Raw genomic sequence first — 15,796 nt, 5'->3', positions numbered from 1 at the left:
CACCATTGTAGTGGTTGGTTTTTTTTCATGTAGGTACCTACTATTAGGCTGCAATATCTTAGATACTTAAATTTTTAATCTTTTGACATATAATAAGTGATAATTGTATCTGGGTACTTTTTTTATGTATTTTTATGCATCTTTATTTATTGTTTAGTGATATAATACTTTTTTTTTATTATGATTTAATTTAGAATATCTACAATCTGTTACATACCTAAGTAATATGTTGTATGGTAAGCACATTTTCTGAAAGGATATTATTTTAATTTTTGACAAAAAATGTAAGGAGGGTGGTAGGAGGGTGTAAGGGGGGTCTAGTAACAGAACCCTTAATTAAGTCAATTTACAAATCGAGATTCTAAAGGTTCCTAACAGTATTTTTTCAGACACAGGGGATGGGAATTTTAGGAATTTAACAAAAAAATTGAATAACGAACATTGAACGCAGATATATTGTTATGATAGTGTACTCGTATGTGTAGACTAATTATAGGGCGCATACTAAACTTGCGTCCTCCCCAAAAGGTATAATTTACCAGTAGTACATTTGACTGGTTACTTGCGTCCCATTTCGGGGACGCAAGTCAGCTAGGTATATTGCCGATATTATCCTGTCATTCAATACTGTCGATAGTTATTATTAATTTATTATTAAACAACAAAGTACCTAATTTTTATTACATCGTAATTGTCACTCGTCACATACATCTAGCATGTTTTGTATATGCATATTAACTATATTATTTCGAGTACCTATATTTTATTAAATATATTATGTAGGTACGAACTTTAACTGAAATCAAAATGAAATTGTATAGAATAATTAGAATACTAAATAGTTTGAAAAATGTAGTCAGAGCATAGGTACTTATCTATAATAACCATCATTTCCTAAATATTTCTTTGTATAACTGTATAGCATACCTACAGTTAATAAAATTATGCCAGGAGACAGATATATTATATATATATGGTATATTCGTATATTTCGTAAATGTATTATAACAATCTGTTTTTGGGACACAATATTTGGTTATAAAAGAATTCTGGATGTACCTATCTTGTATCTTATATCTAGGGATGCACGTTGATGTATCTATTATTTGTATATCTTCTGTCTAGATACTTTTTTTCTACTACCTATCTTACCTATCCATGTCAATTGGTTACATCAAGTCATATTACATTATAACTGCTCATATATTATGCTTATTCTTAATATTACATTTAAGCATTTTTCAAATAATGAATGATCCAAATTTAAAAAACTATATGTTTGGAAAAATTTTAATTTTTATGATTTTAATATTATTTCAAGTTTTTATTTTTTTGGAATCAAAATACAGATTTTCAATATCATATTCTGAAGCAGAGTATTTTTCTGAGAATTTCGACAAGTAGATATTATCATTCAGTACCTATATTATAACATAAACTCTATTATATTATATAAATATTGAATTTTGGACAAGTAGTTAATTAGGTAATTAGGTATTAAAGTCGGTATTTTAAGTTTAGAGCTTTAGATGAACGGAGTTGAGTGATGACTGATGACAAGGTTACCTGGGTACCCAACAAAATACTTTCCTTATCTAAACTTCAAATACTAATAAATTAAAAGTTATAACTAATTAATTAGGCTCTTGTTCGAAATTGTATTTTTATAGATACTGAAATGAATACTGTACCTGCACTGCTGCCATTCAGAAAGGACTTGATAAAAAATAAAGTTTTGTATGAATTATTTTGGAATGGCTTCAGATTATGTTAAATAAAAATATTTCAAAAAATTAAAACTTTTTGACTAAAAACAATAAGTGTTGACTGTTAAATGACTCACTCAGTGGCCTGCAGTATATTGCAATATATGCTATACAATATACATACATTTTAAAATATACCAAAAAGAATAGTTATTTTTAATCACAATTATACATACTGTTGTTTAATTATTACCTATATACCTATTAGATCATTAATTTAAAAATTAACGAAAAACAATACAAAACATATTTTTTTTACGATTTAATAGATGCCTACCTACATTAGGTATATTTATTTTTATATTAGCTCGGCGTAGCAATATTGGACAATATATTATTGTCACGCAAAGCTATAATATACGATGCTGCACCCTATCATTGAGTTTTGATAATTTAAAATAAATACAGTAGGTACTTATATAGTATAGTATAATACTTCTAGTATAGTCGTATATATATTACTTATACTAATGTAAATAGTATATGTTTCTGATTCATCGCCGCATTGGTACACGGTTGTTTTTTCTCGTTAATTTACATACAAACATACACGTTAAATTTACTGCGATTCGCGGCAAATAATACGCGTAGATGTGCGCATAGTTACAATAGGCGTTTTATTGAATTTGAATATTTCGTTGTTTTTTTTTCTTTTTTCGTCCGACGTTCCCACGATTGCGAGCACCTGCAGCAGTTCTATTTATTCCCCCCCAGTGTAATTACGGCTTCATCGTTACATTATTTTATGGCCGCCCATGTGCACAAACACCAACAGTGAACAAACTATCTTTATCTATTCGTTGTTGTTTTGTGACGACTGCGAGTGGGCGAGTGGATGATACGGTCTAATGGTCACTGCAGCACGGCTACTATAGATGTATACAACCATCCAGCCAAGCTTGAAAGTATGGTAAAAAGCGTTCATAGTTGATTTAATAATGTTTCCACTTGGAAATATAAAACAACTATAGGCAGGTAACTATAAATATTCAGTAGAATAAAATAGGTAACAATTTTTTTTCCATAAAAATATTATATAATTTTATAAGTCTATTACGTATTGTGCGTTATTAGTTATTACGTTGGTTAATTGTTTTTTCTTAGTTTTAGTTATTCCTAGAATAATATTTTACACTATTATCATATAAAAACTGTATAGTTATTTAAACAATGAGTTCATTTTATGACACGTTATATTATACTAGTTGACAAATTATGTCAGTGGTAAAATAATATATATCAACATTCAACAGTGCGAACTGCGAAGTGTTAAAATATAAATAGGAACGGTTATTATAAGTAAATGTTATAAAATGTATAGATACGTTATAGAAATCGCGTTGAATTAGAAAAACTATGATTTAAAAAATACGCTTATACCTTAGAAGTTAAAAACTATTTGAGAAAAAGAATTATCATTAGGTATTATAAATACTTCACAAAAGTCCTTCGAGCGAGTACTTTGTTGTGTGATATAGCACTAATGCAATAAATGAATAATTTCTGTTAACCTTTAGCACCTGTTGACTAGTAGCGGTCAAGCGACACGCAATTACGCCTAGTGTGCGTGTGAATATAGGGTGCTGAGCAAAAGCCCGTGTCTAGCAAATTAATATTATTTTTACCTATCTATACTTCACATACATACATAACAGGTGGTTGTTAAATGTTAATCATAAGAGGGGAGTATATTATTGGTATATTTTCCCACACTATATAATAGTACATTTCGGATGATTTACGTAGGGTAGTTACAGTGTTTTGTTTTTCTTGTAAAATATTTTTAAAAAAATAATTAAAGATAGTATTTATTTCATAGTTAATTTTAGACAGTATAATATTTATGTTTGGCTATCAACATTTGTCTAGAAAAACTATTTTAAAACAATTTTATATGACCATTGTACTGTTTTATTTAATGTTCCCTATAGATATAGTATTGTGCATTATTCAATTTATTTAAACATAAAAATGCGGTTGAGTATTAAAAGTTAAAGTATGTGTAAAGTATTTTTTTAACATAAGCGACATTTTAAAAGTTGACAAACTTGCCGTGTTTGATGTATCATAATATGATAGTTGCAGTTAAATTGTCCTTATCAAATAAGCTCTTTCGGTATAAGTGTATACATACGAACTGTACTGAATTTCATAACCATTCCAAATAAACACATACAGCCATTTCAGAAAAATAAACGTTGGTATAACAACGACTATGGCGACTGTGTCGATGTTGACCCGGAATTAAAGACCTGTAAGTGAACATTACTATTCGACTACCTATTTATTATTGTAATATATGCACGTCCTGGAGGTGACACCAACGAATGAGCTAAGCAAACGAGGTGAATTACGTTTTTATTTATTTATGATTATGGCATTACCTATGTCCTTATTATTTTTAAGCATTTATAATAATAATAAATTATTCGCTTACAACACCAAAAAAAACTACCAGTACAAGTTATTATAGGATTTTGATTGTTCCTTAATTATTATTATGATAATTTTTATATTTGGTTATTTTAAACATTAATTATATCTTGGTTATAATAATTATCAAGAGAATCAATGAACATTTTAATCGTATATAATTAAGGCATTTATTTTATAATATATTACGCATTTAATTACAATAACATCATACCAAAAAATAAAGCATAATAATGAGGTACATCACATATTTATTTTTTGTTCATTACGGGTGATGTTTACATTTCTTGGCTGGTTTCTGTTATTTTTTTAAGATTTCTATGAAAACTACTGGGAAATTCCAAATAAATAATCAAACTGATGGAAAAATCTAATTACTGTTAAAGTGCTGCACGCTGCCTGACCTATTTTAATGTTCAGAAAGTATTTATCCAAACGAGATGACAAAAAAAAAAAGATAATAAAAAAAATGCATGTCATTGTAAAACCGATAAAACTGTAGACTATTATAATAGCTCCCTCACGGCACAGTTAAGAATCTAAATTCTAAAACTATAGCGTCCTATAACGCAGGAAATTCATAAACGAATTGGTTTGTTGCTACCAGCAGAAGTGTAGACTTGAACTTTTCATCTGGGTTCGCCGTTACTCAATTTCTGTTGTTAAACAACACTATAATATAATATTGTATACGTGATATTGCCCTCTAGGACCCGCGCGCTCGACCCCACTGGACTATTTACTTATATTTTTAAATGTCTTAATCAACCATCCACGTTGACCTTTTTTTCCTTCTCTTAATACGTATCTATTAATCACAGTGTGTGGGTCGTGACCCGCATCATCGTCCTATACATTATTCGTTCATCTATTTATTACTTGTAAATTACTTAATCTGCCGCCGCCGCTCCTGAATATATACTGTCGTCGACAAGTGCTGAAGTTCCGTACATTATGACCAGATGAATTCGTCGTAATTCATATAGATTGACTGTCGGTAGTCACATTCTCACAATATGATATTATATAAAGCGTATATATTATTATTATAGTCATGTTTAGTTTATGTAGGTACTTAGTGTGAAATATATATGATGAGAATATTAAAAAAAAAAAACGTGTACGATGTGCCTACCGGCACTCGCTTCACTTTTTTTTATTACACAAATTTGTGAAACTGCTTAGGATCTCAATAATTAACGAAGGTTATTACTTATATTATAATAGGTATATACTTTTTTGTTGTTTACATTGAATTCCGGTATTAATTATTAATGTTAATACACTGAAAGAAAAAAACACGAGAAAACGTTTGAATGGAATATTTATGTTTACACGGACAGTTACCCACTCTAAAAGTAAATTGCGTATTATTGTAATGGATGATGTATAGGTATATATGTTGGGTTTTGTATATTATACGCTCGTGTTATTGTTGTCTCACAAGAAAATGTGTATAGGTACAGTGTACACCTATTATCCATTGTCAAGCTGAAACAGGGAGAAAGGGATAGATAATGCAGTGACAGGTAACACGCGCTTGCACACGTCTCAATTGCATCAGCATCGAACATCAGCAATATGTATTATTATAGAGTACCCACCTTCTTTATTTACCTCCATTATTGGTTCATCTTTGCGGTCCAATCGTTTAGTTCTGTATGCATATAATATATTATAGCCGTGTGTTATGCACAGACTATACTGACTATAGCTTCTCTTCTATATAATTTATGTCAGTATAGGTGCTGTATATTATTACAAGTAGACATTATGCAATGTTAACGAGGACATTTGTATTATCTTTATCGATTATAATAGCATAGTGATGTTTGAAATCCAAATTTGTTTAAATATGTGTCCATCCCCACCGCAAGCAGTGCCAGTGCCTCGGCTGAGTAGGTATATTATTATAATGTAATATAGGCCTATATAGATGCAATTCAACTGTACATGGGTTGAATATTCCCGTATGAATATTCTTCGTTTGATTAATAACTCGAGTACAACTTAGTTCACCCCGTATATGTCATATTTTCAACACATCATAATTATTTCATTATTATGACTTATGAGTTATGATTAAGTTTAAATTGATACTGCACGGCTGCAGTACGAGAGTGAAGTAGGTATTCTATTTTATTATACCATTCTTTAAATCCTTTCTTATCGTAATTCACATCATTATAATTTATAGTAAGTATAGGTTACCTATGCAAAGCTGGTATCTCGCGGTTAAATTAATTATATTTATATTTTTTAGAGGAAAAATAAACAAAAATTGTTGAATTTAAATTTAAATAAAATAAAATGATAATAACATATTTATCTAAAAAAAATTCAAATAATTATCATAATGCGAGTAAAAAACAAGACCGCAGGACGTACATACATTTTTAATATTAATAACTGAACACAATAACGCGTTTTATTCATGTTTTTAGAATTACAAATGATTCATCCATTATTCATGATTATCGTTATGACATTTTATTATATGTAACTTTAGAAAAATAAATTAACCAAGTAAAATAAGTCGTACGAAATGTATAACATCGACACAAATATAATTTTAAATGTTTATTTTTACGTCCATATATTATAAGTAAACTTATTTCTTCGTATATGAACAACATAAGTTGCATGCCTACTTTACATCGCGGTAAATGGCAATTCAGTCGGAGTTTTAACTAGTTAACAAAAGTCCAATAAAAAGGCTCCTGCTGTAATTTTTGTTACAATACCTTGCCATTTATTGTTGTAATATTAGTAATGTGGCTGTGTAGTAGTTGACTCGTTACGATCCCTATTACTTAATATTTAATAACGTTATAAATTGTTAGCAGAGTGAATAGTAAAATGAATGAAACTTAAAACGAACAAAATTGGTCGTCCGTTCAATTAAAACTTATATACAAATAAATTACTAAAATGTTTAGAATGTTCAATAGGTACCTACGAGAGGTACCTTATTATAATTTCAAAATAATAATTATCATATTTTATAACAATAAAATTATTATTATTACTGTTATAAATTATAATTTATTTTAATTACTTTTATATAACAAGAGCTGTAACTGGTTCAGTTTTTGTCTTCTGCCCTACACTTAACCCTAACATGCGTGTTGAGTGAGCCTACTGCATAGCTTTGAACACTTAGTTTTGTTAAGTGTAGTATGTCTCCCTTGAAGGGCCTTTACCGTTTCCTTGTTAAACTAATACCAGAATACGGTTCTGTTACTTGGGAGTTGGTACCCCAACACAACAATTAATTATATTATACCTACATATGAGTTCACCACAACATTTTTAAATCACACTAGTCGTGTTTTAAGGCATACGTCTTTATAATTCCGGGATTTAAACATCTTGATCTAAAGACTCATTATAGATTATATTCACTGCCATAATCAATTTATAATCAATTTTCGAATACATGATTTATATAAATGTTTTCTTTTAGATCAAACCCCGTCAGCAGTGAACGTCAACAGTTCAAATAATGCCGGTGGACAATTGGTTCCGCCGCCTCTAACACCTGGTACAAATAAGAAAATGACCGAAGCCCTGCAAGCTACATTTGCATCCTGGGAAAAAGAACGACATAAGTTGAATGTCCCAAAAGGTAATGAATTGAAAATATTTAGTGATAATAATTTCAATGTATTTATCGCTAAAAAATATTTAATTAACATGCACTCTCAGAATAGGTAATATAATAAATTTATTAGTGATAATTTTTGTGACATTATTTGATAGTTGTGTTATATTACTCACGGAACATAACTATCACATCTTATAGAAAGAAAGTGAACAGATCTCTTAGAAAAAAGAAAATTAGTTACCAAAGTATTTAAATGTTTATTGAGTATTTACATATAAATACCATTAGCTTCCTTATTTAACTAAAATGCACCAAATGTCCAAAATACTTTATTCTTATCATTGTTTTAAACAAATATATTCAACCGTAAAATCGTTATCTGACATTGAATAAATATTACTTCAAATAAAACAGTTTTATTATGTGCGTTATTATTATCATTTTTTAGATTCTGAACAATGCAAAAAATATATTCAGGGAATTTTACAATTATGTATTTTTGTGTTAGTAATATCACTTTTTTAAGCAAAAAATCTTCAATTTTATATGGTGATTTTTCGTCTTATCTAGCTAGTATAGAGTTGTAAAAAGTTGGTAAATTCTATTACTTTACTTAATAATTGGAAAAACTAACAAAAACCAGCGGGAATACCGGAATATGAACACAGAAACTAAAGACCTTTTCGACAATTAACTAGATTAGAATTTTATTGACGTGAAATAATTTTCAAAATATTGCTGCTCCTCTAAACATTTTATATGTTTGGCTTTTTTTTATGTATATTATTCGATTTACGCAATTGTATTTCTTGTTAAGGAAGGTTAAAAATTGATACAACTTAAATAAAGTTTCTAATAGGTTTTTTTTTACAGAAAATTAAAGATTTCTAAAATAATTAAGATAAAAAATTGTTATAAGTGTTTGGAGTTAAAATTTTCTCAAAATTGGATATAGGTATTTAAACGAAAAATAATTATTTTTTTTCAAATGATTACAGTAAATTTCTTGTAATTCAAATAATATTAATCTTAATAGGTCTTGACATTTTTGGCAATAATTAACGTAACTATATATTTTTATCTTTTATACACTTTGCAATCTTTAAAATATATATATTAATTGTAAATTATTTAAGCATTATATATCTACCTGCCCGTACCTATTCACACCCTTTCACTTTAATATTGACTTATAACAGTTTAGTCATAATAGTTTATCTGATGTTTTTAACAAAAAACTTTCCGAATTCAAAATGTTTAATAGCAATAACATCTAAGCTATCCTTAATATTTTCTGCTAATCCACCCCTCTACTTGGCTTAGAATTGTTTTTTCGTAGGCATACAACGATTTTTATAATTTGATTTATTATTGAATTAAAATATAACGTGGGTACCTATCCATTACTGTAACTTACTCAAGGTACACATGAATCCTAGCTACTATATATAGTATACTATCTTATATTATACTCTCTATATATTATACTGTCTACTATATATACAGCAGACGCAATAGTTTCCAATTTTTCTTTTTAACTTAAAGTACATGATATTTAAATTTTATTTTTAAAATATTAAGTTATAACTTATAACACATAGGTACCTATGCAAAATTGATTTTGTCAATGTGTCTCATGCTTTATATCATTCGCAAATAACAAATTCATATAAATTAAAAATATATATTAATAACATTAAGAACGTTTTTACAGACATAGTATAATATGTTGTCTAATCGTGTAAAATTAAAAAATAATATTATATCCTATCCCATGGTAATGTATTCAATTGTATTCGATTTTTCCCAAACTTGATTTTGTTTTTATGTATTTTTATCGGTTGAGTGATTTGTAGTTGATGGACCGTGAATTACAATACATGCAATTGTGCTCCATATAAATGATCCATTTTCTTCTGTCACTTACAGACCGAATTACATTGTTGAGTTATAATTTACCTATACCTAAATGACGTATAATACAGTTACATATAGTTAGTTGATTTACAACAATAATTAGTCCATCTCTATATTATTAAAAACATGAAGTACATACATTTGATTAAACGCGATAATTAAAAGTGTGCCTAATGTGTGTTACATAATATCATGGAAGATGTTCCCACAACGTCGTCATAGCCACCGCCGCTGTTGGTGATAATGTTATGCATAATATTATATTATAAATAGGTGCTGTTGGTACAATATAATATATAATATCTAAATGTGACTACAGACCATAGCTGGTACGTCACTACGTTTTTTTTTAGATTTCTCTTGAAACCAAACGTATAGATAGATTTAAGTTTGTACATTGTATAAATATATGACAATTATTGCCTTCGTATATTGGGTGCGGCTCAAACAAACAAGAGGTGTGAATGTGTGTGTATGTGTGTGTGTGTGTATGGTTAATTACGCCATCATCATTGCCGTAGTCGTGTAGAGTATAGCGTGTGAACTCGACTCGAGTAAGTGTACATTTTGTAGAAAAATAATATACACTGGCCGGACCCCATAACGTCCGAGCAGGTTCCCACGGCGGAATTGGCGTCGGCTCGCGGCTCGCGGCTTACACAAAACGTCGCGACTACCAATATTGAACTTTCAAAATGTATAACATTCCGCCATCGTCTTTATTGGTCTTCGAACGAAATCAATAGTTCGGATTTTTTACCTCTTCGCGAGTAGGATAATAATATTATAAAGTATATCTAACGCACGTCTAAACAGCATGTAGTAAATCTGCGTAATACAAATATTATACAATTATGAAAGGACTGCTGCAGCCACCTCCACTATAATACACCCGCGAAACGCAAAACTTAAAAGACATCGTATCATGCCAGCAAGCATCAGTCGTTTCGATAAACGGCGTGGAAAATAATATAGACATAATATAGCATTGTACCTATGTACATAAAAAGTATATTATATTTATGTGTATCTCGTTCTGCAGTAACAAAAAGAGAATAGGGCTTATTTTTTTTTTATTTCTTAGAATAATAATTACATTCGATAAAGAATCTAAAACGATGTATAGCTTACATATTATATATATACATGCACATTATATATTATGTAGATATAATTTTATTGTATTTATACTCATATACATGTATATTTATATATATATATTATATTATAATATGTACCTATATAATATATTTTCGTTTTTACATAACATGCAGAGGGAAAGCGTAACGACCATTGCGCCGATACGCACTGCGCGTATGATGGTGGCGGCTACATATTATAGTTTTTTGTTATGTGAAAATCATCGTGGAAGCGTCAGACACCACCACCGCTACGAGTCAATATAATGAAAAAATAATAATATAGTGATCTAGAATACCGCGCGTACGAGACGGGACCACTGCAGCAGAGGGCTGAACATGCGTATCACGAGGGGTTATTGCGCGCGTATATCGGTTATATAATAATATAATATATAGGTATATATTGATACCTATTATTATTTATATTAGTGGGGTGGTAATAGCTGCTTTTGTCTTGACTTTTTTTTTAATTGTATCAATTATTAATCATCCTATATAATAATAATACTTCCCGGTTGTTTCATTCACACACTGATAGAGTGATATAGAAAGTTAATGTTTATAAACATTACGTTAAAAAAATAAATAAATAATAATAATGTCAAATATATTTAATTAACCTGGAGTTAAATGAGGTACTTTTGTAACTTTGCGTAATGAAGTAGATATTATTATTTATTTTTGAATTCATTTATAATAATTAATAGTATATTATTGGTGAAATATTTTAATGTCAAACTTAGAATATAATAATCATCAAGGGAATTCATTACAATTTTAAATATTAATCATGTTTTTACTTCGTTTATTTTGATAAACCGTATGTGCAGAAGATTAGGAACATTATATAGTGTTGGGGTTTTACATACAACCAGCAAATTCTTTATCTATTTAAATGCAGCTTCGATTCAGATAAAAAACTGCTTTCCTGTTTGTTTGAGGTCGTCCTATGTATAAAATGGTCTTTTGCAGGGTTCTCATATTGTATTTGTACAATGTTATACAATATAATGCACTCAAATAATAATTATAACTTACACTATATTATAATAGAATCTCTATAAGTAGGTAGGTAATATATTACCTATTACTATTTAGATTTAACATATATCGTACATACATCAGTGGCGTCATTTCAGTTTTTTTAGGGGGAGTGAGAGGACTTGCAGGATAACGTTCATTATGTTATTACCTATTAAATTATTATAACTCTTGCGCAGAAATTACAAAATATATCATTGCCAACTCTTACGATCCCTTTTACATTTTTCGTTTTTTTCACAGATCCCAGACTATGGACAGAGGCGCAGGCCGCACATTGGTTCTGGTGGGCTTATCGCGAGTTCTCGGTACCCGAACCTCCGCCGACGCCGTTACTGCGCCGCGTCGTGTGCGGCACATCTCAGTTCCAGAAGTTCACTACGGCCAGTCCCAACACCACGATCATGGGTCGCAGCAGTCAGATGATCCGTGAGCGCGTCCGCCGCGGCCGTCGCCGTCTCCGCAGCAGCGGCAACTGCAACAGCGGCAGCAAGTCGCCGGGGAGCAGCAACGACGACGACGACAACGACCCTGACAAGGACCTGGACGACGACGACGAGCCATACGACGAACTGGTGTCGTCATCGAGCGGCAACAGACCGCTGTACGCCCGTAAGGGCAGACACTTGTGCAATATGGGACGCGAGCGATTCGTGGCCGAGGCGCCGCCGTTCTTGGGTGACATCCTCTGGGAACATCTAGAAATGATGCAAAGGGGTGAGTGGTTTCGAAAGGTATTTAATGATCGATATAAGGCTCCAATGTTATAGTTCTGCTACCATCGCGATTCGTCTTCCCAGATCCCTCGGTTTGGGATAATTATAATCGATTTCTGCTGAAATGTTTATAACGACAATCAACATCACGACGCGTCGCAGGTTTATCGGCTTACTCGATATTATGTGCCGCGCCGTGTTAATATTATTAACTATTGTGACTGTAGGTTATATAAATGTTGTCAGAAATTATTATATTATTGTATAAAGCAGTGTCGTGCGAACCAAACGACAAAAATTCCTCGTGTCTGCAGTACCGTAGTTCCGGTCATCACATTATAATATATACACTGAAAGTGGTTGGTCGTACACAATCATAATTTAAACATATACGTGTAACAATAATATAGGCTATTGTTTAGACGATAAAAAAAAAATTTAAAAAATAATTTCGAGCAATCCGAACGTGCGTAATATGAAAAATATCGTTAATTTATTATAACCAAACACATTATAATAATAATAATATATTATAAAACGTTATTATACATATTTATACATATAATATTATATTATATTATACTCGGGGGCGGATGATGAAAACAACTTACGATATCGCTGTCGCGTGGGATACGTTATACCCATATTTATATGTATATGTGTGTGCGTATCAGTCCGAATACAACGCGAATGTCCAATATTATCTATAATATTTTGAACACGAAAGAAGAGCGCATATATTATAAAATGATGATTAGGGAACGATTTGCGATTATTATATATACATGTTTTACGGTTATCACACGTGCTGGACATGGTGGACGGTTCGTAGATAAAACCACTACCGCATACTGACGGCCAGCGTTACTGTAAGGACGATAAATAAACGATACCGATGATACCATAATAATATCAATGTGCTGTAGCTGCCATCACGCTGTACGTTCAATATTATAATGTTGTAATAATATATCTAAAGATAAATATTTTATGTCAAAAGAGTTATCGTTTTTGTGTTAATAAATTATTCTGTTATAACTAGGAGCGTTGATAAGAATAAAAGAAAAAAAAATGTTATATTATATTATTATACATTTGCATAAACTATATACAGTCACTAGGAAAAAAAAAAATTAAATGCAATTTGCGCGTATCGCGACCGTCCGACCAGTACAGTCAGTGTAGTTAAACTGACTCAACTAATAACGTCGTTACGACCACTAGCTGGATAAAACAGGAACAAAAAAATAAATAAATGAAAAAAATAGTGTTTATCCGGCGGGATATGTGTGCGGCGGCGGTGCAAGCTCTGCGGCCTTGCCGGGGAACGCTAGAAGGGGGCTAGCCCAAGGCTGTTCTGTTGTAATAAGCAGGATATCCTTTGACCGCTATCATCCTTTTAGCAAAACGGCCACAACGCTTTGCCACCGCCGTTGGTGTGACGTAGTTTCGGTAGTTATATCGTGAGCAGGATATCCTTTGAATGTAAACAAACCTCTATATATGGCGGCTGTATATATATATTGAGTTTGTGATGGTGGTTGGTATATATAAATGTGACGTAGCAGACAGGATATCCTTTGAATGTAAACACTGCACTGTATCGTGGTCGTGACGTAGAAATATTAGCCGACGATGACCTACATATTTGCGTGTGTATAATTTTGTATTCTTAACCCTTAAACGGTGCGTTGCATAGTTTTAAGGAAAACGCAATTGAAATACATGTAAATCTAGTATATAATATATTTCGTTACGATGCGTTATACCTAATATATGAAAACATTGTACTCAATGTGACAATTTATATACCATTTATCATAAATTCATAATCAGTAGAAGCTTATATATAAGATTATACATAACATTATAATGTTTATCAGAACGAATAAAAAATTTGTATTGTTTTATATTTTTGCAGACGTAGATAGGGCCTCGTCAATACCCATGTTTGGTGGTGGCAATCAACATTTGTCGTCGTTAAACAACACCAGCGGCAATGGCAATAATTCAAATTTCTATCACGAAAATTTCGTGCAACATCAACAACATAGACATCAAGTGGACGACAACAGTGGTTTATTCTCTTCCGGGTATCCTGTACCGGCTGCATCCGAACCACAGCATATCCGGTTGCAATCGCCACCGCACCGACTGAACCATCGTAATCGCAATCTCCATCACAACCAACAATATGAAACAGGTACGTGAAATACCGTGTATATTATACACGTATACATTTATTATTATTCTTACGAATATACCTCATTTTATTCTTCGTCTGAATGGGAAGTTTACGTACGACGTACCTATATATAACTGTACGGTGTGTATAAGTGTGTGTTTAAATCTTATTATTATTATTATTATTATTATACATAGACTTCGAGTGTGGACCACATTACACATCAAGGGTAGCCCTGCTACTGCACTTATACTGTCGTCGACGACGTCATCGCGTTATTTTATTACCATAATAATAATAATATAGACAAGCAGGATGAAAAAAATCGTATTGTTGCGCACTGTATATTATATATATTTATATTAAATATTAATTGGGCCAGTTTCGGCTTATAAACGGTATTTAACCGCGTAATGCCGGGCCCCATTTAATTTTATTTCATTTTATCGAGGGGACGGCTACTTATGTCGGCCACCCGTTGTTAGCTACGTATAGACGAGCGATCACAATATTTATTACAGCCACTGCCGCGCCGCGGGGGCCCATCATGATATACCTGGCCGAACAGAACTGCAGACGAGCACTTGACGGTCATTATATTATTATATACTACACGACCACGGTTATATATCCATCGTCTCCATCATCTGCGCACAAGTATCGAGACTGCAATGTACTACTTGTACAGTTATACAGATATTAGGTATTATTGTCGTACATACAATAATATATCATTTTATTATGTATAATAATATGATGACATATATATATATATGTATAGTGTGATCGAACGCCCGCTATTGTATTAACCTCATTTACGTTTTTCGGGTATTATAAAGTTTATGTGATAGGTACTCCACGCCGGTAACAGACAATAACATACATATTAATATGTCACGACGTCGTCCTAAGTAAACTTCAGCACGTGATTATAATGTTATATTATACTACATAATATTATACACCGAAAATGTTTTAAAATCCCATTT

General features: G+C 31.3%; 1 protein-coding gene across 1 annotated transcript in view; it reads left to right on the top strand.

Annotated features, from left to right (window-relative positions):
* Nucleotides 1–15,796, top strand: part of LOC100568933 (ETS-like protein pointed) — a 56,380-nt gene that overhangs the window by 21,487 nt on the left and 19,097 nt on the right. Inside the window, exons 4-6 of the mRNA XM_003246090.4 lie at nt 7,666–7,827; nt 12,150–12,623; nt 14,544–14,825. Coding sequence (XP_003246138.1) covers nt 7,666–7,827; nt 12,150–12,623; nt 14,544–14,825 — 918 coding nt within the window. The remainder of the gene's footprint in view (nt 1–7,665; nt 7,828–12,149; nt 12,624–14,543; nt 14,826–15,796) is intronic.

The sequence above is a fragment of the Acyrthosiphon pisum genome, chromosome X (genome assembly GCF_005508785.2).
Source record: "Acyrthosiphon pisum isolate AL4f chromosome X, pea_aphid_22Mar2018_4r6ur, whole genome shotgun sequence".
In the NCBI taxonomy this organism is placed as follows: domain Eukaryota; kingdom Metazoa; phylum Arthropoda; class Insecta; order Hemiptera; family Aphididae; genus Acyrthosiphon; species Acyrthosiphon pisum.
The sequence above is the reverse complement of the archived record's forward strand: the minus strand, read 5'-3'. Positions and strand labels throughout refer to the sequence as shown.